This window comes from Dromaius novaehollandiae, chromosome 1 (assembly GCF_036370855.1).
Source record: "Dromaius novaehollandiae isolate bDroNov1 chromosome 1, bDroNov1.hap1, whole genome shotgun sequence".
NCBI classification, from domain to species: Eukaryota; Metazoa; Chordata; class Aves; order Casuariiformes; family Dromaiidae; genus Dromaius; species Dromaius novaehollandiae.
Genome location: NC_088098.1, coordinates 117,731,040 through 117,758,461, shown reverse-complemented (window position 1 = coordinate 117,758,461; position 27,422 = coordinate 117,731,040). Strand labels below are relative to the sequence as shown.

Sequence of the window (27,422 nt, the reverse complement as noted above, 5' to 3'; positions counted from 1 at the left end):
CTCAGCTAGAAATTAGAACACACTAAATGCAAGATTTATTACTACCCTATATTCTAGAAAAGGGAACTGAATAAACATACATTTATGTTTATAGCCTCTGCTAACATCTTCATTTTCTAAGTTCAAAGCTTACATATTCTCCCTTCTATTCAAATGAAATACAGGGCCCAAAGTCCTACCCAGAAGCAAAGTGTTTTAAGCAACATATGATAATTGGTTTTTTTTTAGGAATAAAATAGTAGAGTAATAAAATCTGTGCCATTTTTAGTCTCCTAAGTTAAAAAAAAAAAAAAAGCTAAATAGCTTTGAGTAGCTTGCACATTTGGTGATACAAAGGAGAATCTGCCTTGTTTTGCATAAGGAACATCAACGGTTTGTCTTTGTTGTGTCAACGCATGGGTGACAAAAACTACGGGAGCACGGTATCACAAGAGCCTGAAACCCTGAAGGAGGATGGGATTTTTGGTGAGACTTTAAACTATAGGCTTTTTGTTCACATTCTATTTAAGAAAAGCTTCTGAGAAACTTTTGAGTAAAAACACATTAAAACATTCCCATCCTTCCCTATTTGTAAGCTTGTGCCTTCTGCACTGTAAATCTGAGTTTTCAGCAGCCCATCAAAAAGGGCACTCAAGGATCCAAGCCCATGACATAGACTTAAACACCTACAGCTCCCTCCTGGCTGAGCTCACACCTGCATGGAAGGAAGGCCTGTCCTACAAGCAAAAATCCTGGGCAAGAAAAGCTCTGCCTGGAGCTGGCACTAGTGTACACACCAACCAAATGAACAGAATTGGCAGTAACTACAAAAAGCACCTGAAGTAGATGGGGCTTCAGTAAACACATAGTGCATTCTCTCTAGCCTTCCACCTGCTTTTCCAGAAAAGAAAGGACAAAATGTGACAGTCCTGCTCTTCTAAGAGAAACAGATTTAAAAACTGAAAAACTTAAAACAAACACATTCACGTCTGCTGAATAAAGATATGGAGAAAGAAAATTTCCTCTTTCGCTTTTCTACGTAATTCACAATTTCCTTTAGGAAAAGAAGAAACTCAGGAAAAGCTAGTTTTGTTTTGCTCCAAATTTCTGTATCTAAGAAAAAAAGGCAGCACTCCCAAAAAAAAGACCCACCAACCTCCAAGAAAGACAGCAGACAAACTCATCATCAAACAGCGTGCTAGAGAGCAGTCATGCCAGCAAGGCCTGTCAAAGTTCTTTGGGAATCTGACATTGGTTTCTAGACTTGTCCTCCCTTTGGCAACCCATAATGCCAGAGAAGGAGATTTCCAGATGAAGCTCATTCAGGTAAAAAACATCCTCTTTGTATAACAATGTATCAATGTCAACCTATTTTTCTATAAAAACTACTACACACACATGCTCTCCTTTGGTAGGAGAGATGGCAGGGGCATTCCTTCAGTAACACGGGGGAAATATAGGGATCCTCTCGACACTTTTGAATTTATGTTTGACCTGCAGGAGGTCATACAACATTAATATCATTCATCCACCCCTGTTTCTTCTGTTATTACAAGAGCCAAAGACATACAAAATACCTGCAAGACCTTTTTCCTGACATTTTTCTCAGTCAAAAATGTCCACCTGGGTCTAGCTCATGGTAAAACAAAGTATCTTTTCTTCTTCTGTTCATACAGAAGTGTGGTTATTCTCTAACCTGCCACCTGGAAATTTCTAGGCTTTTCTATAGAGAGTAATTTTTTACCTGTACTTTCACCAGAGTTCTGTGACTACCTTAAAGAAATAAGTTTGACATGTCTTTTTGCAGTGTAAGGTTTTTTTTTTTCTTGTTCCTTTCCTGGTCTTAAAAATCAGTCAAGTTTTATTTTTAATCACACTTTTATTATCTTTTTTTAAAAAGGCAAAAAACGCTCAAACAAATCATATTATACTGCTATATTTACACTACAGACTTTTTAATCTCTTCTGTAAATATACATATTCTGAAGTAAGCTTTCTTTGGGAAAGAAGGCTATTTTTAGCCTTCTGATGATGGATAAATCTTCATTATCAATGTAATGCTTTAAGAAAAAGGAAAATCAATTTCCAGAGTCATCAAGTATCAAGATAAGCATGCAGATAAAATCTATTCAAATTATTTTAAACAAAAGAAGAAAACCCAAATGTTACAATAACTTCAGATAACGCACTATACCACACACATCATATGGTAAAACTGATTATTTTTCATGAACATTAGTTATCACAATTGTATCCCAAAGCAAGGCTAATTTTTTTTTTTTTTAAAGTTTTGAACATGTTATTTGGAATATTCATTTCTTCTTGGCAATTAGTTTATCTTCATAGGTGACTGGGATTATGCCACTGCATTCTTCTGTCTTTGACACTGGATGCTTTAAAAAAGTACGTCTAATTACATCAATATCACGTCCTAAATGATCCATCATGGTCGATACAATCGAAGGTGGGCCCTCAAAGTCTACCAAAAAATACCTGCAATGAGAAACATACACACAATAAAACAAAAGACCTTCACTCCAAAAACTTTAATTCAAATCACTGTTCTGTGGGATTTCTTAAATGAAACTTTCTAATTATTTCTTAAATTTTAGTATCCAAACTGGTTTTGAAGAAAAGCTCAGTATTATTCTGACTTCGAATATGAGTAGTTCAGTTGAAGCATGCTCAGCCTGCACTTTTCTTTGTTGTACAGCATCGCTTACACAGAGGTGAAAGACAGCTTACCCTCCTTTTACCTACTCCTTTCATCTACACACCTTGATTTGAACAGTTTAAAAAGTAAGGTGGCACATCCATTTCAGTTACAACGTGCGTTTTCCTTTGAATTTACTGCATCTTTTTGGGGGGGGGGGGAAACGGGGGAACTTCGCCATGCCACATTTGGAGGATGGAGCCAGGAACAGGTGTCAGTGTGAAACATCTCAAGCTTATGTTTATATGGGAACATTTCTTCCTTTGAAATTCTTCTCCACAGCTGAATGGATATTAACACACACACACACACACACACACACACACACACACACAGAGAGAGAGAGAGAGAGAGAGAGAGAGAGAGAGAGAGAGAGAGAGAGAGCGCGCGCAGAAGAAACAAGGAGATGGACTTAGGCCAAATTAGGCACATCTCCAATGTGAACATGGCTTAAATTTTCAAACTGTGGACAGGAGCTGAAGCTGCGTGCAGGAAATGCCAGCTTGTGCAGTTGGCACCTGAAGAGCATACTCTCTTGATGACCTTGGCAGGAGTGAAAAGGTCTTACTTCCACACACGCACAGCTCCAGGTAAGCACTTAGTGTCTACGACCTACTTATCTTTGACAACTATAAAGAGAAAAGCTTACACACAGCAAATAGAGCATTGCTCTCCATTAACATGAAGTCACTGAGGTTACTTCTGCAATAAACTCCTTTGTTGAAGAACTGCACCTTGATCATGAGCTCGATTTTCATTTTAGAGGCTTTCAAAACTCTAGCACACATGAGCAAGCGATAAGGCCTACTGTAGTTCATGAGTTCGATAGAACCGCCCCATTTCAGAATGGGGACCATGACTATACACTACACACTGGCTTACTCTCCGATACGTGAATTCAGATCCCTTATCTTAATATGATATACACCTTCAATTCATTTGCAACATTATGTCTAGCTGTTCCTGCAAGTTCTGGGTGGCTGACTGCCAGCCATTATAGTCGCATAGAAAATAAGTAGGCCATGCCATTGTCTATCACTCCTCCCTTGAAATTCTGTGAATGAACTAGCATTTTCAATCCAATTGCAATCAAGAAAACTTTCTGATCAGTCAGTCTGCATTTGGCATGGCACTAACCACAGTATAGTACAAAGACACTGTAACTTGTTTCTCAGAAATCCTATTAAAGTGAACTAACCACTCACCTTGTTTCCTAGACCAGCAGTACTTCAGCCATTTCTTTTTAATCTTAGCTCCTCATGTTTAATAGAAGTGTCAGTATAACACGAAAGTGACATCCCTTAAATGAAGTCACATTACATTTGCAAAGAAACCCACTCCTAAATCACTTGTACCCAAACAGGATCAAGCATCCCAGTTTGATTTCAAAACTCTACCTAAGCACAGGATATTGTTCTACAAGAGGTACAGGTTCTTACTAAAGTCAAATATACCATGAACATCACACCTTACAGTCCAGTTCCTAATGGTAATCTTGGACAGTAAGTTCCCAAGACCAGAAGCTGAATAGGGGTCACAAGAGGAAATACAGGAGATGGGGTCATCAACAACAAAAACACGTTTTTCATGCTGCTCACCACATACAGAGTTAATTCTCATCCAACTAAGTGAGTTACGCTAAGTAACATCAGAAGTATTACACACAGAGGAGAGCCATCAGGTCAGAAATGACTCAAGTAGCGTGTACTGGATTGCTGCACAGGGGTGGGACTCACACATGGAAAACACTGCAAAGAAGCTTTTCCGTAGCCAGACATCCTGATTCTGAAATTCTTGTGCAGGCACCTACATTAATAGCCACAATGCATCTCTGAAGTCTTTTTCAGAAGGACCAGATTGAAGCACTGAATCCTCATACGTGAAAGGCCCGACAGCAAAAAATCTCCCTGCAGCCTGTGGTGAAGCAACCAGTCCTCCAGCACAGATGCCCAGCTGGTGCGGGCTGTGGCAGAGCGTCACCAAAGCCAAGGGACCAGTGCCAGCTCACGTCAGTTAAGGTGCTGCTCCTCTGACTGCAATAAGACTATTGAGAGTTATGGGAATAACTCGCCTTAGGAAAGGTTTGGAGGCACTATGGTCTGCTTAGTCCACCGTGCAAATCCTCAAAGGCTTCAACAGGGAACATGACTGGGCTTAATGTAGGTGAGAAACTGAGCTGCCTACTGTTTTCTGGTCTCCAGAAAATAAGAGAAGTCACCCAGTTACAACTTTCGGGAGAAAAGCAATTTTTAAGCTTGGACAATGTATTAGAAGTACTGTGTAGCAACTTCTCAAGGATGCACATCCTGTAAAAAGGAAAAGCTGTATTTTCTGTTAAAGCCATTAAAAGCTATTGGTAAATTTAGCAGATGCCACTTAAATCTTCTCTTTTGGAAGAACCCTTCCAAATGCTCTAACAGCTGCAACTAATAAAACGGGGCTGAGGGGGGTAGAAATTGTAATTGATAATACAACAACACTTACATGCCCCCTTCCCTTAGCGATCTATCTACAATATCAAATGCATGTCCTCGCGAACTGTGGCCTTTGCTGTATCATTTTAGTCCCACTTCTCTAGAATTTAATTTCATTTCTGCTCGCAAGTTGTATGCTGTTTTTCACTGTGTTCCTAAAACGGCGATAGTTTTTTTCCTCAAAAGGCTGCTTTGCAACTTTGTGCTTTCTCTCACATTAGCAAAGGGTGGAAATTTCCACTGACGCACTGTTGATAACTGAAGGAGAAGTGGGGGATGGGAGGATGAGCTGTTACAGCGTATCTTTATGACTCCTCACAGAATAGGTATTTTATCTGAGGATACAAAACTGCAGTAATTGGGAACAATGCAATTTTTTTTAAAAAAAACAGCCAGCATTCTTCAACATAACAAGCAATAATTGCCTTGCTCTGCCAAAAAAAAGAGAGAAGGGAAAGAGGGCCAGCATAAAAAATACTATTCCCTCATTAAAAAAAGAGAGAAGAAACTAATGGCTGCAAAAGAAACCACCAAAAGTGAAATTGCAGTCTTGGAGGAGATCTAGAATATTTTCCCCCAGAATACAGGTATTTAAATCAGCTGTCATGAGGTAGCTGTTTTTTTTAAACCCACCTCTCAATAAGGCCCGTGGCAACCTTATTTTAAGCCAATGAACTATGACCTGATACACAGACTGTTTGTCTAGTAAACAAAACCAAACCCCAGTGAGACTTAAATATGGTGAAAATACAGCAATGCAGGAGGGAAACCACCTCTTTCTTGCAAGCACAAATCAGAAAGGGTTTAGGCTCTCTAGGAGTCAGCCGAGTCATCAGAGGAGAAATGCAGGAAAATTCCACTGATTCGCTGTGAGACCACAGTTTTATTTTTGCCATTCTGCTCTTCTGTAAATAGAAGGATGATTTAAATGCAGGACAACAGACTCTCTATCTACTGAAACATCATATTAAAACACTGCATTAATGGAAAAATAAGCAGAATCATATGATGGCAAAAAAGGAGGACTTGCCTTTGCATATGAGATAAAAATGCTAAGTTTCTTTCATTCTTTTCAACGTATCCAAGCCAGAAATTGTTTGAACTTTGAGTCCTAAGGACACTCAAACAGTTTGCTTTCAAATTCTCCGACTTCAAAGAATCCTGAAAAGCACCTGGATCAAAACTCGCTTTTAAACCCTCCTGGAATATGACTCTAAGGCTACGTGCAGTGTGTCTGGGGAGACAAGGGAAAAGCACACACATGGAGGACTTAGAGGAGGCTATGTGATCCCACAGCTGTGTCCAGAAAATGTGTGTATGCTTCACCATGATAAGCTTGAACTCAGTTAGCTATCTTGCTTTTAAATCTCTCCTGTACATACTGGCAGTAAGTCTAAGTAAGCTTCGCCAGTGAGGAAGTGGAAACATAAAGGAAAGACAGTGTTCTGAGGAACAGGTAGAGCACCTAAGAATGAAACAGAAACAGTCTGGAGGAAAAAAAAGGCATTGGTATTCCTGTGAAAGTGGCTGGACATTCATTCTCATTAAAGTAATTCTATGTTAATGAAATCATTTTGCTACCTGAATGATAATCTCGTCTTTGGGTCCACTGCATTTACTCTGAAGAGAGGCAGTATGTTTTTCTTCTCAGCTCCTGCGGTAGCTACTCTTCCTTAGTGGGGCAAGCGGCCAAGTTTATGCTCAGAAGGATGTCTGATTTGTAGCTGGAAGGACTAGTTAACATTTTACTTTTAGCTTTCAAAAAATATATATGGAATAGATTAAGTCCCTTGAAAATTACCAGGACAGCAACTGGCAAGTACCAGAACAAACCCAAAAGCTGTAGCCAGTAACTAGGCTGTGCCACAGAACTGATGCAAATAATCCATAATGAGCAAGTACTCTGGGGAAGATTATTTCTTGCTATCCAGAGTTTTCAGAAATTTCATTTGCCAAATCCTAGACATGGACGCCTGTTATTAAGCTAATTAAATAATGGAAAGACATTTTGCTGCGTTGCAGAAAAACAAAATAAAAAAAACTTACTGTTAAACTGCAGAAGAGAAATCAGTCTGACCTATTCTGTGTGTCTGAAAAGTCAATAGATACTTGGTTTTGGTCAGTTCTCACTGGGGTAGATTTGAAAAGTTTGCTAAACTGTTATAAGCTGGGCTGTAGTTACACAGGAAGTATTAATTCTGTGTGGGTCACATTTCTGCTTCTGTAGAATACACAGCTTAAAAAATACAAAATTCTCATCCCACCAAGATCATTATTTAAGAGCAACCACTGCACTATTTAAGAGCAAAACACTGCAATGTGCTTGCACAAGGATGCTACAGAATTTTGTGCATGAGACAATGATACTGGTGCCTTAACATCACACGCTACTGCACTGTGCCATTTCCTCTGAAATGATCTGAAATTGTGCAAATTGCACTCCCACAGAAAAGGTGAAGAAAAATCACTTCACGACTCTCTTACCTGAGGCACATGCACACTTAACAATAGCATGTGCATGTGAACAAAAGCACTTGAAGGAAAAGTAATGGTTCAATTCATCAGTGAAGAAAGCCCCATCTAGTGGAAGAAGATAATCAATTTAGCAGAAAATACTGCACATGTGCCTAATACTCAAATATTCAAACCAATTTGGTTTTCATCCCACTACATTATGGAAACAGAACTCCTTTTTGCTGATGCAATTCCAGGTGCTCTAAAATCTGAGAAGAACAAACAAGACAGGTTGTGCATTAACTGTAAGTTTAGTTTGGTGGTATTGAGAAGGGAAAGTCTGCAAGCTCTTTCACCTGCTTGCTTTTCTTTCTTCCTATTTGGCCTTAATCATTCAATAGCCATGAAAATAATCAAAACAGTCTACCTGAGTGAAGCTAAGCATTTTGGTACATTATCTGAAGGATGAAGTCCTTTACCTGTAGGATAGTTTGTATTCTACTTGGGGGCAGGGGAGGAAGGGTTGTTAAAACTTGTAAAAGCTCCTGAGAAAAATTCTGACGGGCAACTATTATTTTACTCTTAAAATAAATAAAGTGATATCCAGACAGCACAGGTTATTGGAATGACTACTTAACATCTCTTGTCCACATGGAATACTACTCTGCAACAAGCTGCTTGTTTAAAAATAAATTGTGTAAGTATAGTTCCTAACCTCAGATACTTAAAGATGAACAGTCTGAACATGTAAAATAATTTACATAAATATGTTTCCAAAATATTCAAATCTTTTAACATTACACTCAGCGACCGAAACACTCCTCTTAATAACTGTCTGTACTTGCTATACTGGGACACTGAGGCACCGAGAAATTAAACAGAGCAAACGATGCCCTCTCCTTCCTGAGCACTTGTTTAGACAAAGTGATTTTATGTTACTCCACCATATAAAAAAGGCAAAACATGATGGTCCTACAGGGGCACAAACTGCCTCAGACCTTGAAGTGGGAGCGATCTGAGGAACGGACAGAACAACCTCCGAGGGAGGCACTCAGCCCTCCTGCCACAGTAGAGGGGAAGCTAAGGTACCAAAGCCTGATGAACTGCTCCCCACTGCTGGGGAGTCATTGCAGAGCTGCAAAGCCTGAAAGCCAAGTTGAGCTGATCACACTGCATCTTTGGGAAAGGACCTTGCTTTGCAATTTTCCCCCTGCCACACAAAGAAGTCCATGGCGCAACTAAAATTGCTACCCAGATTTTCTGACTCTCCGTTCTATTAGACGCTATATATCTTCTGTGCTTTTTAGTCTATCTGGCCATCACTAGAGTCCCTGCACACCTCCAGCAGAAAATTCCCCATACACATGTTAAGATAAGCTCCTAAAATACAATTCAGCGAGAACAAAAGTAAGGCCCAAGTTTGCTATTTCAGAGAACAAGTGGGTTGATCAGATAACTGGAATGAACAGCAAAACAAAAAGATTAAGAGACAAGCAAGCAAATAACAAAAGAAAATTGCCATCTTTTCAAAATCAAATTTGAAAGGGAACAAAACAACAAGGCAGCGAAAAACTGGCAAAAGAAACATGAAAATTGTTATGAATAATCAGAATTACGCACAGTTTAACTGGAGAACTCACAAATCAAGTAAATGTAATGGTCAAACGCAGGGAGAAAGGTCTAAAAACTACTAAATTACAGGTGGATTAAGTGGGGGGAAAGCAAACACATACACAGAGCAAAGTAAAAGGTAGAGGCCACAAGGCTCTACTGAACTACAGAATTAAGTAAATCTGAGCAGTGACCAGGCTGACATACAACAGAGAGATAACCAAAGTAAGAATGGCAACAACATTTAAAAAGAAAAACAAATGAGAAAACCACCCACTAAAAACAAATCTCCAGGGGATAGCAAGATATCAGGTAGAAGGCAATATTCAAAACCCAGTAAAATCTGGACACCTTCTTCTCCCCAAAGAGCCAGCTATAGCTCCTTCCTCCAGCGTACTAGATCCCCGGTCCGTAAAAACTTTGAGCCACCTTCCCGAAGCAGTGTCTGAACCTTATTTTTTTTAAAAGGTCTGATCTGTAGACTTCCTTGCACCAGCTCCCCTAAAGTAAAAATATCCTACAAACCAACCACCTCCTCCAAAGCAGCTCCTTTGCCTGACGCCTTGAAGCATCAAGTGTTGCAAGCACGAGATTAAGTCAGAGCCTGGCAAAGCTAAAGACAACTCAGGTAAGCCACAAAGCCCAACCTGACCCACAGACTGTACTACTGGGATCCATCATTTTACAAGCAGCTGCAACATTCTCCAGTTTAACACTGACCAAATAGGCAGCAGTGGCACTGTAATTTCATCCAGCCCTTGTCTGGACACTTTATTTGAGGACTGCTGCTTTCAGGGATCCAATGCTTTTTTATCACTGTAAATAGCAAACAAACCTACAGTTTAACATTCCTTGAATTCAAATACTAATACACACCTTATTTAAATCAGTTCACCTTTGCTTGCTCCAAAAATAAGCACCTACTGATACATGTGATACAGTGTAAAAGAAAAAAAATGCACCACTGTATTAAGAATAATTTAAAACCTCATCAAAAATGATAAACAAGTAGCTAGAAAAACAAATACTCAGAGCAAATACTATTGCCTATTAGAAGATAAAAAACGTAAATAAGGATTCCCAACTTTAAGTGACGCAGCGGTCATGGGCAGGTCATTCATGCTCAGTACCTCAAGTAAATTTACATACCCAACCCACATTGGGACCAACATGTCCTTGTGTCTCATTTTATTCATCCATAGGATGAACAGTATTTGTTACAATTTTGTGAGATGTTACAGAATTTACTTGAGCCATGATCCTAAATTCTTTAAAAGGAAATATTAATGTTTTATGGTTATTAATATCATAAATGTAAATTAGTAGCTACTTCAACTTTGGTTTAAAATATCAGTAAACAAATGGTTTAAAAGTTTTATTCTTCATATGCATCCACACAGTTTAAGTAATTATGAAAATTGCATGTTTCAGGAATTCAAGAGCTGTCAATATTAGATACTCTAAACAACAAAGGTGTTTTCTGCCAAAAGAAATACATTTAAGAGAAAGACCTAAATTTGTTTTAATATACCTTCAATACATATGCACCACCTCCTCAGTGAACATTACTTGCTGAGAAGGAACAAGTCAATGAGATGTATGATCTAAGGTCTTCAAAGCTGCCTGGGAGAGTAAAACTCCCGTTCATTCCAGTGATAGCTGCAGGCCACACAATCCCTGATGGCAGGCTTTGAAAAATCTCAGCTCACAGATCAATCGGCAGTAAACCTCTCATTCTCAGAAAAGTCTCCTGGATATTCCTGAATGTGTTACGTGCCTTTAATGCGATAACGGCTTTCTGAGACGGACGATGCTGAAGCACTACAGAACTCATATGGAAACAACTGACCCACAACTGACCTATGAATATGTATTTTCCCATTTAATTCCTTACTATTCACAGAAGACACTACAATAACCTGGCTAAGTCCAGTGGTAGCTTTGTTGTGCATATTGAACTGCCATATTGTTTCTGTCAATCATTCAGTTTTATTTATATGCTGCAAGTAAAGACTTGAATTGCATTTAAAATGAAATTAATTAAATTAAAGAAACATACAGCAAAGGGCTGGGAAAAAATGGTAGCTAGGCACACCAAGAGCTCATCCCAGTGGAAAATGCAAATAGCTGGCTGGTGCATATGGATGGCCCTCAAGTCAAGATAAGAGAAACAGACTGGGTAACATTGGGAGAGTTTTACAAGGGAACAAAACGAGACACTCTACACTACTTTGGAAGATAAAATATCAATATATTTTCTGATTTGTTGTTTCCAGGTAAACAGTCCACACAGTTGAGGGGATCCTATGCCACTGAGCAACAGGGAGATGGTTCATACAATGGCCACTAGGACAAGAGCTGTCTCTAAGAAGCAGATTCTATTAAGCTGTGACCCATGCTACGAATGCTGTATTGCAGTAATTTTCACACCATTTACCAGCCAGGAGGTCAAAGAAGTAAAAGATTCAGCATAGATTCCAAGCCCAAAAGCCTCCAGACACTATCAGAAAATAAACTATCCGAAGCCCTGCTGAGAATCACAAAACTAAAAAAAAAAAAAAAAAAAAAAAAAAACCCTGAAGAAAAAAAAGCTTTAAAAGATTAAACACTCTCCTCACAGACACAGCATCATCTGCACTCACAGAAGCTGTTTTGGTTACTTTAGAAAAAAAGAACAAAATAACGAAAAGGTGACACACACTACACGATTTACACCAAGTCACTCTGTAACGCTCTATACTATTCAACACCAAGTGGGGAAGAACAGGGAGGTGGTAAGAAAGGGAGTCTTGTTGGTAAAACAGGTAAGAAAGGAACAGAATTAAAATTTCACTATGAAGGAAGAAAGATCTTAGGATCTCTTAGTAAGTACAGGTGCATATCTAATTTACTGAGATATTCTAAAAGATTCTTTTTTGTCAGGTTTTGGGTTTGTTTGTTTTTTTTTTTTTTTAATACTTTGTCCTGGGAAAAATAAGATTACTTTTACAGATGCTGTAAAGCAGAATTGAGCAATTTTACAAGGTGGATAAAGAATTGGCTTTTCACTTCCTACTCCTAAATTGTCTTTAATATCCCGAGTTATTCTCCCAACCACATAAAATATCAGATGGTCTATCAGGAATCCCCCACACTCACACTGCACTGCAATCTCTCTAGCAAAATCTACACAGCTACATTCTCCCACAGTATCAGATACTAAAACTGCCTGCTGCTTACCATTATAATATCTTGTTTCTCCTGAATTTGAGTTTCCAGTTGAAAGCACAGAAAACTACTCTCTCCAGTAGTACTCTCTCTTAATCAGCTTCTCCCTTTCCAGAAGCCAAGCAATTCAGAGCAGAGAACTGTCGTATTCAAATACAGAGGAGCTAAATCCAAGGCAAGCAGAATGACTGCTAAGTGTTTAGAGAGACTTGAACTCGCAGGTGGAGCAGGAATAGCAATGGTGACATTAATTTGACGGCTTCATGCTTATGTATCAAGACATGATTGCAATTATTTTTACTAGAACCCTGCTTCATTCAGAATGCAAAATAAGCCTGCTCTGAGGACTGTGCAGGGAAGAGCGTTACAGTCTGCAGATCCCCTCCTCCTGCTTACTAAACAGGTAATCTGTTGTACTAAATGAGTTAAGCTAGTTTAGGCATCTGAAATATCCCCTGGAGGAATGGATTCCATTCATCTCTGCTACGTAATTCCCGCGATACTGGTTATTGTGTTCTCCTTTTCTGGCTTCCCAGTTGAAGAACCTGAGACCTGATCTGCAGAAGTGCTGCCACCCAAGTTGAGTGGGAACTGCGATCCAAAGCAATGACATGGTACAGCACGTTAAGTATTCTAGAAAAAAATCTAGAACGTAGAAGTCACGACTTCAGTATCCAAAATTAATGCAACTTAATCCCTCTGCCTTGGCTTCCCAGAGTAAAAGGAGTATAATACCAGATCCTGGTTCTGCTTAAGCAGTCTGAAAAGAATTTAACATTCATAAAATGCTTCTACACCAATAGAAGAATGAGATAATTAATAATCCTGCCTTGACAGAAGGCTTTCATTAGTGTCCATGTGTAGACAACAGGACTTCATGCTAAAACACAACTGTCAGGATCAAGAGATGTTTCGAAGGCAGAGAATTACAGACACCATGGAGGAAGACTGCAAGACAGTTATGGCCATGACACCACTGCTTTTGGTTAAGTAAGAGGCACATCATGGAGATTTCTTCCTCTACCCTTTCTGTCAGTCCGCTTTAACTGGCAGCTGTCACCACTCCTACTTCACAGGAGAATAAAGAGGTCTTTAGAAGAGGGAGTGAAACTGTGAGTCTGCCCTGGGGAGATGATCTAAGAATGGCTGCAAAGCCTAAAAGAGCACCTCTGGAGCCACCTCACACTCACCCGTACCGACTGCACGCCATGGAAGACAGCTCGTGCGTTGGCCAACAGTCAGCTTTCACGCAGTTATATTCAAAGGATTAAGAAAAGTGTGCATCTAATTGTTGTTTTGATTATTGCATGCAGCCTCTGTGCAATCCTGGTTGCCTAGCAACATTTCTCAATCCTTGCTGAGAGCCAGCATTCATTTCAGAGGTAGTCTTAAGGAGCAACAAAACAGGAGGGTAAGCAATCAGAGGATGAAATCTACAGTACATTTGTTCTCCATCTCAGGAGAAACCTGCTAGCTGATACTTTAATTCAGAATCTCGGTTCAGGATAAAGGTACTCATTTATCCTCAAGTAAGCAAATCATACTCCCCACAAATTATGTGGTCATCGTTAATAAAAACTGTATCATACACACATGCAAGTCTTACAGGATATATGTGGTAACTAATATTTAGTTCGGATGCATTAGAGAAAAAGAATCAGTTTTGCCAATTAGTAGCCAGCAGATTAAATAAGACTTTTATCAGTAAACAGCATGACTGGCTTGGAAAATAATTTCATAAAAATGACATAACAGAATAACATTGTGTATGTTGGGCAAAGTAGTTATGAAGGCCTAAAATAAGACTATTCATAATATGACAACTGACAAAAAGCTAACACCACACAAAATAAAAATCCAGAATACTTACAGTAGAATACACACGTGAACAGCCACAGAACACTGTATGCAGGTGAGAAACATTACATGTATATACCCAAACAACACAGGGAAGACCAAACAATGAGAATTACATATGTACATTTTAAAGAACCATTCAAAATATTTTCAGGAATAATGCATCATGCATACCCTCCTCTTCTGTGACGCTGTTTGTGCTTGGAGATTTTATAAGGTAGAGACCTTTCTCCGAGGTTTTCTAGATTCCTCACAATGGCTCCTCTCTCCATAAGAGCCTCAACAGTGCGCTTCAGCACAGCTGCAGTCTCAGGCTTTAAAAGAAAAAAAAGAGAAGAAATGTACACAAATCTGGTTATTCTTATTATGCAGTTAGAATCAACACATGTATTTGCACAGCTAACTGCTGGAAGAGATCATTTAATAACATGAGATGGCAAAACAGAAGTACAGGCAGACTTCCCCATAAAAATACTCTTTTAAGAACAAACACCAATTCCCCTAGGAATTAAGGCAATAGCAAAGCTTCCACCGATTTCCGAGTCAGGCCACATCAACAACAGCAAAAGGAAATAATCAATGAATTTAACTCACCTGATAACACTCTGCCTGACCTTGCACAGATGTAAGTAAAGATATATGGCAAAGAGCAATTATCAATCAGCAACAGTTTTAATGTCCCTGGATCATTGATGCTAATTAATATTATTCACCACAACAGCTGTTAACAGTGTGTGTGGGGAGGGGAACAGTAATCTGTGGCTTGATACAGAGTCAAACACTAGCACCATGTTCATTTTATATAGTCATTTCGACTGCAAGCATGTAATACATATTTGGACTCTTGGCTAAATCATTGCACGTTTCATTGTTTTCACATAGCCAACGTCCAAGTCTTTTTAATAGATAAGAAATTGAAATGCAGTAATTAGTCTAACATACAGAGATTTCACTTCTTAGAAATACAAATTTGAGGGACAGGCAGCCAAAAAACAGTAGGTAAAATGGATGCAATGTTTTCTTGCTTACTGCATATCAGGGCTCTTTAGAGTGCTGAATTGTTCCAGCAATGACACTCAACAACATCTATGAAAATGTTAATGAAGTACATATTAAAATGTTTTGAAAACACCTGCTAACTTGGTACACTCTCAGTGACAAGAAGTATTTCGAGAAAACAAACCTCCTGTAGAGAAAGGAAATTAAATGGATGTCCAAGCAAACACAAAACACACTGCATGGCTGTCTTCCCTGCCCTCTCCCCGCATTTCACATCAAGATATATTCCCAAGTCTACTTGTCTGGTGAGATGGCAACAACTGCAAATAGAAAAGTAATGGAAAGCTAGCTAATTTTCAGAGTAGTTGCTATTTTGTTAAATCAGACCCTCATAATGATTTCACTATCCTTTCTCAGACAGAAGTAAACTTGGGTAATCTTTCAATCACCTTATGTACAAGATGACTGAAATTTAGTTGCCTAAACCTACGTTAGAGGTGCAAAACTTAGCTAGGAAAAAGAGCTGTTTAATGCCCAGAAAGCTTAAGGGAAATTGGTGGAAAAAAATGGTACCAGAATTTTACAATATGCAGCGCAGGCCATGCTCTGGCATGTGAAGTTTCTCTTTCATTTTACTGAGGATACAAGGCAGTATGAAAGAGCCTCCAAATGCAGAGCAGAGATGTATAACATATGACATGTTGCTAGGCTGCTTGCTCTTCAAAAAGCCTCAAGTACAGACTGTCTGAAATGTTCTCCTGTTCCCATGTGGTTTTTGCCCTGTGGCATTCGAGGGTCAGTCACGTGACAGCATGCATTACTCCTCACTATCACTAAGAAATTTTATTCTCCCCTCTTGTGGTTATGTAAACTGTTTGGGAAAATTATTTTCAACACAAAGTGCCTAATCAGTTACAAGGTGAGCAAAAATGCCTGTTCTTTCTTCAGTGTATGTGTAGATGGTGTGGTAAAACCATAATGGGGACCAGACGAGTATGCTCACATACAAAAAGAAGTCGCTACCCTACCAAAATTTTCCAGTGTATTGTAACTACTGTTCCTCTGAACAGACAAATACTAAAGGTATCTCTTATAATAATGTGAAAAGTTAGGACGAAGGCATTATTAAGAGAACTTACAGATTATACTGTATTAATTTAAATGATGTTCTGGCTTAAAATCAGAGATAACATTATTTTCAGTTGACTCAGGGTGGTTGCATCCATTACCAGTCATTAGATTTTCCAGGAAGCATCTTTTATGCCCAGGACCTCCTTTCCCGAAAAACATTTGCAAAGCTAATTCAGCTTCCTTGAAATTCTCTTTGCTCTCCTGCCACAAAGCAAGCCATTCCCACAAATATTACAGGAATTTGATTTCTCTGATTTTCTGAGATTTCCACCCCTCTGTAAGGCAGCTACACATTGATGCTACACCTGACCATGCTGGTCAACTCATGAAGCTGATCATGTTAATCCTTTCGCTCCCCCCTTTAAATCCATCTCCCGTCTCTCAAATACTTCTGGATTATATATATATATTTTTTTTTAAGGATAAAACATTTCTTTTTTGAGTGAATACTTTTCAACACTCCATAATTAGAGTCTCAGGAACAATCATAACACAAATAATAACTGAAACCGGAAAGACAAAATGAACCATCAAGTTTGTTTGCTTTCCCAGGTCTCAGTTTTTTCTCTTACAAACAAGAACACTCATGATTCCCTTCTACACGAAGACTTAATTTCTAGAACTCTGTAGTATAAAAATCCTTAGTCATTATTTGTATCACAGCTGGGCCTAGAGGTCTCTGCCACTATCGGGACCCTCCTGTGGGAGGATACATTCCACTTACGTTAGTAAGTCTTGAAAATAAGAGACTTCCTAAAGACTCCTATGAAGACCTTAGGACAAGAGTATGTTCCATTGGATATAATTAGATCTGCAATTTTCTGCAAAGGAAAAGGGCTGCTCACAAACACTACAGTTTTTCTTGAAAATGCTCACAAGTCTTTGCAATTCCCTTGCTAAAGCAGAAGAGTCATCTTACACCAGATTGGAGGACTAAAATGGTCTGTTGTTGCCTTTTTACAACAAACTCTTTTTTGGCCTTTTTTTGTTCATTTAGGAAGGAATACGCTGCACCTAACAAAATTACAATGTTTTTAGTTGCCGTGATTCAGAATACACTCAATCTGAAGTTAGTAAAGTAATAAGATACAAGCTGCTAATACACTGGAAAATAATAAAACTCCTATATTGTTAAACAATGTTACATACTAAGATCAATGAAATATACACAAGAATTATACAGCACTTTAAACTTAGTCCAACACAGTACTAAAAAATAAAAATCACAAATTAGTTTCTATTGGACCTAGCCTCAGAAAAGGCTGTGGATTTTACTGTTTATTTTTTAAATTGAACTAATCATGATAACTATCACCAGCAGAGTTTATTACTGCAATGCTAACCCTCCTAAAAAATGTATCACCATGGAACATATGACTGTGTTTCTACCCAGACTGTATTTCCAAAACTCTTTCTGGATCTGTTCAAATGATATATAAGACAGGTCTAAGATAACTATGGCAGACTTGGCACAGATTTCTTCAAGCTGTAATCAGGTATCACCCACACTGAGGCACAGGGACAAGTAACACCTTGGAGCAATGAGTCTCCAGAACTAGGCATTGCATAGTTGCATCCATTCCATGTGAAGATTATTTTCAAATAATGGCGTATTTGGGTGAAATAGCATCTTTGATTCCTCCTAACACAGGTCCAATCCAACTCCCACTGAATTTCATGCAACACTATTATTAACTTACATAGCCTTTTGACAGCAGTTCAGATTTCTGTACTATCAGCTAGCATTTGCAGATACCCCCCTTATCCCATAATTAGAAATTATGTAATATAATGATCCAGGTATGCCTTTGGTATAAATGGGAGCACAGAGTGTAGACGAGCTCCCTCCTTGATCCTGCTGCACTGAAGATAAAGGTAGGTAGGTCACAGAAGCACTCTTATTACTACAAAGAAATAAAAAATCCTAGTTTCATATGATAAGGGTTACGTACACCTGCAGTGCCACCGTATATATGGACAGAAGTGAATATTTAAAAATACTGCATGCCCAACGTAGTGCTGAAGACGCACAGCTTTTTGACTGCCTACATAGACAACTTATAAAATAAATTCTATCTGAAAAACTGGGTAAGTCTCCTTGAAAAGCAAGACTGCTTTTTAAAACACCTGTAAACACACTCACCTTTTTAAGTGTGATTCCAATATTTCACTTTGGAAGCCTAAGTTTAGAGCTGTTCTGTAACGTCTACAAACAGTACACACTGAGTTAGCTATTGGATGACCAACTGTATGCTAGCCTATAAAGAGATTACTTTATCTATCTATAGATTGAATCTATAGATCATAGATTTTACAGAGAACCACAAAAGAAACAACAGCTAAAAAAAGCTGTTCTTCAACTCATAGATAAACACTGAGAAGAAACAATGCCCAAATTATTAGCCAGGAATATTCAGCCAGTTAGCTGCAAACATTTTACAGAACTGGTGGTTTTGACACGGGAAGTCAAAAGCCTGCAAAAGAACAAGAACAAAAGTATGCCTGTGGGGTTTATAAACACCCTCTGCACAGAGCAGATGCTGGGGAGTTGCTCAGCTAAAATGGACAATCAGAACCTACTGGGGAACTAAATTCTGTTTAGGTCACCATTGTGCAATGCTTTTCTTTAGATACAATAAACATATAAAAACTTTTAAAAGCCCTTTCTCTCTAAATGTTTTATCAAAATTAAATATTTCACTTTTTAAACAGCTGCCTCCTCCCTGTTTTCACTACTGGTTACAGGCTCCAAACGGAAGAAATGCAAGTGCTTGAACAGTTTGACCTACTATGTAAATGTAGTCAATATGTAAGCTTTTGAAAGCCAAGTTCTGGTCCAGGAGCAGGGTACTTTCAGGATATTTCAGCAAGGTACTTCATCACATTAAGAAAAACAAAGGCAGACATCATGATACCTGAAGCAGTGCATACAAAAAAGCCAAAATAGAAATATGGTTATAAGACAGCAATGGCAACATCAAACGCATTTATGGATATGGGGTTCCTACAAACAACCACCTGCCCTATCAATGCTTACTTCTGGATTGAAGGCTGGGAAAATTTTACTCTAAGATAAGAATTTTTTAGGAGTTAATAACAAAGCTCAGATTTCTTTTCTTCCCATGACAGCACCATTTCTTTTTAAAAGCCTTCAGCAATAATCCTAAAGCAGGGTAGCAAACAATGTCCCTGTGTTGTCTTCTAGATTTATTGTTCATAATGAATCACTACCTTAACCTCACTATAACTCATCAAAGCAAACCCCAGCAACAGAATTATTTTCCTCCAAGACTGGATTCTTAGAGCAGGAAAAACAATGCAAAATATAAGCATACAGAGAAGACTGTCTATATGACAACAACTACCAAGCAATCACACACAGTCCCCCTTCTCCACAAACCCAAGGAAAAGAGGGACAAGCAAATACTACTGTGAAGAACTGGGAAGCAGCAGCTACAGCACATTATTTTCTTACTACTGCTTTGGACAATATTCAAGGAGTAGAAAGGGTCACTGGGAAATCTGTTGGTTGAGCCGACAGGTCTGAAAGTGACAAGGGGAATCAAAACCCATGTATTTTTATGTAATATACTCAGTTTCATGATAGAAGCTTTGACATAGCCGCAGCATCTCAGTGTTGCATAGACAAGCCAAAAAGTAGGATACAGAGTTGCTAGCGACACAGTATCATACTGTAGAGCATACCAGAAATCTGTCCTGAATAAAGAAGAAAAAACAAGCATGGCCTTTGTGAAACAGGCACCTTCTACGATTCAGAAGATTTTGCCTCTGAAATCAGAATCTGACACTGATCATTAGGATTTTACTTACCTGCATTCGTAATGGAAATAAGCAGTGTTAGGAGAGAAAGGGCAGCTAATCAAACAGCCTGAGTATTTTGTGCACTGCAGTGCACCTGTAGTGCTTCCAACACTAGGCTGGAAAATATACTCTTGGAAAGCAATAGGATCTGCCATTCAAGCCTTCTCCCACGGTGCCTGCTGTGTGTGGCTAGCTTGCAGGAGCTACCATGGCACTCAGACAATTATCGCAGGAGAAATCTGTCAGGCCAATGAATAAAAATACTGTTAAGTTTACTGTTACCACTTGTTTTCTACTTGCATAAAATATGCTGGATCCTTAAATGGAGCTCTATTCAAAAGAGACCTTAACTGATCATCTTCAGACAAACAGCTGTACGTCCAGATGCAGAGCTGTCTGACATACCCCTTCTTCTGTTAATAACTGTGCATATTTGAGTTAAATGTTACCTGAAAAGCTTATTCTACTACATCCCTCATACCCTCAAAAGATACATAAGCTGTTGTCTTTTATACATGCCAACAGCTCAGCACATTCCCTGACTGGCAGCATGTCCAGCATGATGCGCAGTTTCTGAACACAATGAAGTCTAAGACAAAGTCCTATATATTTAAAAACAAAACAAAACAAAAAGAACAAGAAAAGAAAGCCACAGATTTCTACATTAAGGATTGTCAAATATTACACTTTTTTGCAACCTCCCCATTTGTGGGAGTACTTTGAAAACACAAACTAATTGTTGGTTTTGAAAGCTTGTCACTGTAATCCCTCTCATTCCTCCTCTCCAAAAAAGCTCATGGTTTATCATAGCTTGCCTAAAGCCATCAGCCAAACTATATATAGGCTAGCCTTTGCTAACCATAATATCCACAGACACAGGTTCCTTGGTTTGCCTCAGAGCCAGACCAGTTGAGGACATAGGAAATGGTATTGTCTGGCTCCCAACCCAGGAGCCACAACATTTTTTCCTGAACATCCAGCAGTCATTCTACTACCGCAAATGTGGGGAAGCAAAGAGGGAAAGAAAAAAAAAAGGGGGGGGGGGGGAGACTGTGGAGAGAAAATGAACTTGGTGGCAGGAGAGCCATGCTGGAGTGCAGCAAGCGCTAGAAAGAGCGGACAAGTCCTGCTTTGTAAGTCTAGCTCTTGTTCCTCCTTCTGCATGCGTAATCAAGCCAGAGCCCTTTCAGCTGGGTTCATCCTTGGTGAACTCAGTTCACTACCATTCAGTCAGGAGTCATTACCTCACTTCTCGGAAAGGTACAGCTTTATGCATCCTAACAAGCTATGGAAGAGGAAGGAAGTCACTGCAGACTTTCCAAGCATTTTTACTTGAAATACTGCCTCCAGAAGAAGTAACTGAAGGACAACTATCTACAGATCAAACTTCTTCACTTCTCTACACCCCCCATTTTTTAAACTTACAGTTGCTCAGAAGAAACATCTTGTTAACCAGCACCTTTCCACAAACTTGGCACCTTTCCACAAAGAATCCAGTTAAGTTTATTTAAAACCTCCACTATTCCCATGTGCCCAGGAGTGAAACATAGCCCTGGATGTCACACAAACCACCATCTGCGTACGCAGAATACCAGCTATACGCACTTCCCTTACACCTCTGGCTTCTCCGTTTCTCTTCACCAGCCTGTCTTCAGTCCCTCCTAGGGAGGATGCAGTTACATCTGAGTGAGCAGAAAGCTATTTAATGCACAGGCTTCATCAGCATCTCACCAGCTTCCGAAAAGGGAAACAGATAGGAGAACACAATTAAGCTTTACCCCAGGATCAAAGCTGCAAAAGCACACCTGTAACCTGCAAGTACTACAACACAGCTCCAACACCCCGCTTTTGAGGGGAAATTACTGTACACCACCAGCACAAAAGTAAAAACTATAGCAGTTTTTATCAGTCATACAGAACTCACGTGGCAACCAGCAAGCACAGTAAAAAACAGGCAAAGAGAGAAAATGAGGAATACTCTGATGGTGAAGAATTTCTTGTGCTACTGGAGGCCAAATGGACACAAGTTCGTCAGCCATGAAGCTACAAAGAGGACTAGTAAGCCCCATATGCTATTACCCTGGCAGCTCTGAGATAGACCAGAGACTTGGCAACAGCTTGAAATAATGCTTTTATAAAGTTGATGTCTTCTAAAAACACGGAGCCATCTGCCCAATCCTAACAGAAAAGACAGCTCTGTGGCTGGAATGAGAGCCATGTAAAAAGACTCTTCGCCACTACTCAATTTTCAAACTAATTAGCTGGCCAGAGATTGCTCAAGAGAGGACAGAAATTCAAGAAGACAGAAAAGGCAGAATGCCTAAGAAAGAAGCCTTCTCAAGCCACCAGAGCTCCTCTGAAAAGAGTCCTGAGAGCGTAGAAAAGAAACAGACACCAAATACTCATTTTTAGGGTCAGGGCTGTATTCAAGTTGTTCTCACTACTCATTCGGTTAACACAAAGCATTACACTCAGTGGCACACTTCCTTAGATTGTAAACAAAAAGAAATCCATCATAATAAGCATGACAGTTTTCTAATTCCCTTCAAGATGATACTAGCAGCAGAAAAGCAGGTTTTCTTCTGGTTGTTAAACAGATACAAAGGTTCTTCTGAGATTTTGTGTTGAGAGGTGGAAATCAAAGAATGCAAAATCTATGTTCAAAAGGAAGCTGCAAGTCAAAAGCAGCAAAACTGTGGAAAAAAAAGTCTTCATCATCACTGAATACATAATTAAACACTAAAAACTTATTAGTGAAAATGATAGAAAAACACATACTTTTCTGAACTTGCCCAGATCTACAGGGGCATAAGAAAGAGGAACTTTACAGTAAGAAGCAAGGGGAAGCTGGGAGAGAGTCATTTAATTGTCACACCCTGTGTCAATATACAAGACAGAGAAGACAGATGAAAAAATAATCAGTATATGAAGATGAGACAGCATGAAAAAATATAGTACTAACATTAGTAAAAACAGTAGCTACATATGCAACACCGTTAGTGACCAGTTGTTATTTATCTGCCTAGGGAACAAACTTGAACTCCTGGTGCAAGATGCAAAGCTGCAATTACCGTAAAAGCATAAACAACATGGAAAAGCAGTCATAGTTAGAGTACAACCGTTGAAGGATATGCACTCTTCAAAAAAAGATCAAACTAAAGATAAAAGTCGTAGATCAAGAGAACAGAAGGTGTGTTAGCCATGCTGCACATGTGCTAAAAATGGCCTGCATGTAACCAGTAAATGCAATCAGGATTCCCAGAGAAGGAGCAGCTCAAACTTAGAGCACTCTGGACGCCAGCCTGGGAGTTCTGACTGGGGGGAATGTCTAGGGGAAATTGGACATATGGTAGTAACAGAGATTTCTGTAACTAAGAGAGTATAATCTTCCAGATATAAAGGAACAAAGGGGAGAACCCAGGTGTCCTTGAATGTGCTGACCATTTCAGATATCCATCAAACAGTTACTGAACAGAAAGGCATGGTATTATTTTAGAACTGGATTTGGGAAATAGTGAAAAAGGTATAGAGGAAAAGTGACAAAAAATAAGTTTGGAGGAGTGATCAAAATTGACTTAATTTGAAATAAATATAACACCTCATTCCCAAACCAGGTCTTTAATTAGGGTTCTGATTTTTACAGGGGATAAACCAAGGAATTAGCAACTTCACTTGAGGTGAATAAGAAGCCCAGGGACTTGGATACAGAGGAAGCAGCAACTTCTACAGGTAAAGTGCTGCTATTATCTTCACTGTCCCAAGATCCAAAGTTTTTCTTCAAAGAATCTAAATTCCATAATATATCTTTTTTTTAACTCAACATTTAAAACCATAGGAAATTGTCAAAGCTAGGAAACTGAACCAAAGCTTAAGTACTGAATAAGTACCAAGTCAAGGTTAAATTAGCACATTAGTCTCAACACTGAACTGAGCTAAATTGAATTCATGTTAGAGAGCATCAACCCTCATAAATTGTAAAAAGAATTTTAGAAGGTGTCTGTCTAGTTATAAATCTGAGTTAAACAGCTTTGCCAACTATAACCGAATCTCTGTGACTCAGGGCTGTTTCAAAGGTTTATTATTAGAAACAGTTAATTTAACAATTGACCATAACTTTAGAACCTATTAAGCACCTTCTTTAATATTCTATGTAGAAACTAATCCCCCTCCTCTCAACCACAATGCATTACGATATGGACTTCAAGGTAACACTCCTAGTCAGCTGAAGTACTTACTGGAAACTTTCCAAGACCAAACTTACCAGAAACTACAAGTAAGTTTTGCTCCTCTTACAACTTTTAGATAAGGAACACACTTCATCAAATTTATGTTAACTTTTTTTTAAGCTTAAATAGTCTAAAATAGAAAGAAAAAAAAAAGCATGAGGAGGAAGTTGTTTTCAAACGCCTTTTCTCCCAGATGTTTGAAATATACACACACACACACTCATATGCAACTCCCATTGTCAGGTTTAAGATGAAAAAGTAGATCATCCAGTGAATACACCAAAAAGATAAAGGAAGGAGCAGAAAAAGGAAAACAAGAGGAAAGGATGGTTTCTCCATTCTTGTGAAACAGAAGCTGGAACCACAGTCAAGAAGCCAAAGCTTCTTTCACCATCTCAGTATCATCCTACCAGTAAGCTTCTTCCTGAGTACCTGAAGAATGGATAAACTTCTGCTCTCAGATGAGCTCTTTCTCTCAATATCTCTCCTCTTACTCAGCCTTATTTTCCAGAGTGCATACGTGTCCATCCCTTGCTGCCCTAGTATCTTCTCTCATCTGTTTCTTTTTTCTATTCACCCACGTATTTAACACCAGCTTGGAAGACTCAGACATGGACAGAAGGGGTCCAAAAGCGATGGCTCCTACTCAGAGGTAAGTTGAAGCCAAAAGCATCCCCTTGCTCCAGCTGCTGGAAAGGAAAAGGATGCCTGAATGCAGAGTTAGTCATTCCCTCAGCTGCCTATGGCCTCTATTTACCAGCTTCTATTCAAGTCAGGGAGCAGACAGGAATCAAACCACTGCCATGCTGTTGCTGCCAGTGCTTCACTTTCTGAACACTTCAGGGACAAAGTCAGTGGTATCATCAGCAAGGAGAAGGGCTTCACTGTGTTGCAAATGGCACACAACATTACAAGAGTTTACAATCCAAGTAGTGTTTCTGCGGCCTCCCTGTCTGCCCTGGATGCACAATACTGAGTCCAGCACTTTTCCCTGCAGGGAATAACTCGCTGTCTGTCTCTAACAAGACACACATGCGGCAGCTCAAAACCGGCAGCGATTCTTTCAGTGTTATTGCTCTGGATGCATTCAGTATGCTAGGTATTTTTCAAATCAGCTTTCTCACTTCTGTAATTGAGGGAAATCTGCACAGCAGCAAGGGAACTGGCACTGCGCAGCTTCCAGGAGAGAAACGCTAGTTTGGTTCAGAGTCACAAGCTGCAAAGGCCAAAGACAGTTAAATTTTAAATCCTCTGGGTCAGACTCTTCCAGCCTTAGAGCTCCTAGCTCTTTGGAGAATCACATGCAACTGTCCAAAGCACTCATTGTAGCAATCAAGTGTTGGGACTTTTTTGGAATATATCCCAAACACTCAAGACCAAGAGCGTACCATAAGCACCATCTGGACTAGTCTAGGTCACTGAACAACTCCCCCTCTGTAAGAGAAATCTTCCTTTAAGGACTAGAACTAGAGAGCTGGTTCCTAATACTTATCTGTTTTAGCATCAAGCTCGTCCTTACTGTTGTATAAGAACAAAAGAGTCAGGACTAGGAAAAAGCTGAATGTGATAAATAACCAACTTTCCAAAGAGTGTGTGGGGACCATGGCCATAATTTTTAAAACCTCCTCCTTTTGGAGGAAATTAACTATCTTTGGCTCTGAACCGAAACAGCATTTAGCCCAGAAGTCACACTGCTTTGACCCACTGGTGTGCACCAGCAAAACTGAACCTTGGCAATTTCTCAGTCAGATTCTCCTGTACACTACAGCATATACACAGGGATATTCAAAACTAACTTAGAAAACTAGTTTCACAGTCTAGATAAATATTACACGTGGTTGATTAAGGCTTATAAGCATCACAGCCATAAGGTCAAATTGTCATCTTACTCCTATCAGTCCATGAAACGCACAAAAAATCATCAGAAAGACAAGTCACTAAGCACAACCTGATTAAATGTGCTTGCTAGACAGGCAGGAAAAAAGCACAAAACCCAAACTTCCTGGCTTGTTCACTTTCCTGGCACATGAACATGCCTAGTGCAAACCAGGACAACCACATCCAAGGAGGGAGAATTCACTTTGGAGCCAGTAGGCAGAGTACTTATTACCACCACCTCCTTGAGTTTTTCCAGTGAACCCTCAAAATAAATGCTACCGTAGCATTTACTGAACCTGACCACAACCTTGTCGGGGCCAGGACTCCACACCCAAAAACAGAAATGGTAAAGTCTCAAACATTTTTAAGTCAGGGACTGATGGAGTCTTTGTTAACTAATAAGAATGGAACCAGCAAGGCTCCCTACACAGGGACAAAGAGGCTTCTCAAACCTCTTTTAAAAAATGGAAGAAAAGGAAAGTTCTCACTGAATAGAGAATCACTTAATACACTAGTTAGCTAAGCAATTAACTAACAACTAACTAATAAAAACACTGCATAAAGGAAATCTGGAAATCACAAATCCAAACCAAATCTGCAGGCAGGAACCTCTGCTCATTTGTCATCCCAAGACCAAAACTTCCCCTCCAGTGGTGTTTTGTGCCCATTCCTTCAACAAACAAGCAGCAAAGCTCCCACTTTTTTCTAAAAATACAGCAGCAGAAGAGAATATCAAGAATAATTTTGATGAATGCAGCATCTTCCCTGTAGCTGAAAATGTGGGTTTAGTGTCCTCCCCATAACTTATGGGAAGATACTTCCCGTTTCTAGGAGAGCATCTTCATCACCAACCCATAGGTGATTCATCACCAGGCCTGCCCCCCTCCTTCCTGAAGCAATGTCACTGGACAAGGAAGTCACAATTCGCACTGGGTTTCCATGGCTATTAGTTCAAATACTTCCTTATGGGGACAGGTATGAGGGGGAGAAGGATGTGGAAGACTCATGTATGGTCTCTGCATCCACAATGTGTTGATATTTTAATCTTTTTTAAGTAAAAATCATGAGCAG

The 27,422-nt window shown here is 39.3% G+C and overlaps 1 protein-coding gene across 1 annotated transcript in view; it reads right to left on the bottom strand.

Moving 5' to 3' along the window:
• Positions 1 to 1,838: 1,838 nt before the first annotated feature.
• LOC112988218 (small ribosomal subunit protein bS6m) overlaps positions 1,839 to 27,422 on the bottom strand; it is a 49,435-nt gene continuing 23,851 nt past the window's right edge. The window contains exons 2-3 of the mRNA XM_026108539.2: positions 14,470 to 14,609; positions 1,839 to 2,472 (exon numbers count right to left, since the gene is read on the bottom strand). Of these exons, the coding sequence (XP_025964324.1) occupies positions 2,292 to 2,472; positions 14,470 to 14,609 (321 nt within the window). The 3' untranslated portion in view covers positions 1,839 to 2,291. The remainder of the gene's footprint in view (positions 2,473 to 14,469; positions 14,610 to 27,422) is intronic.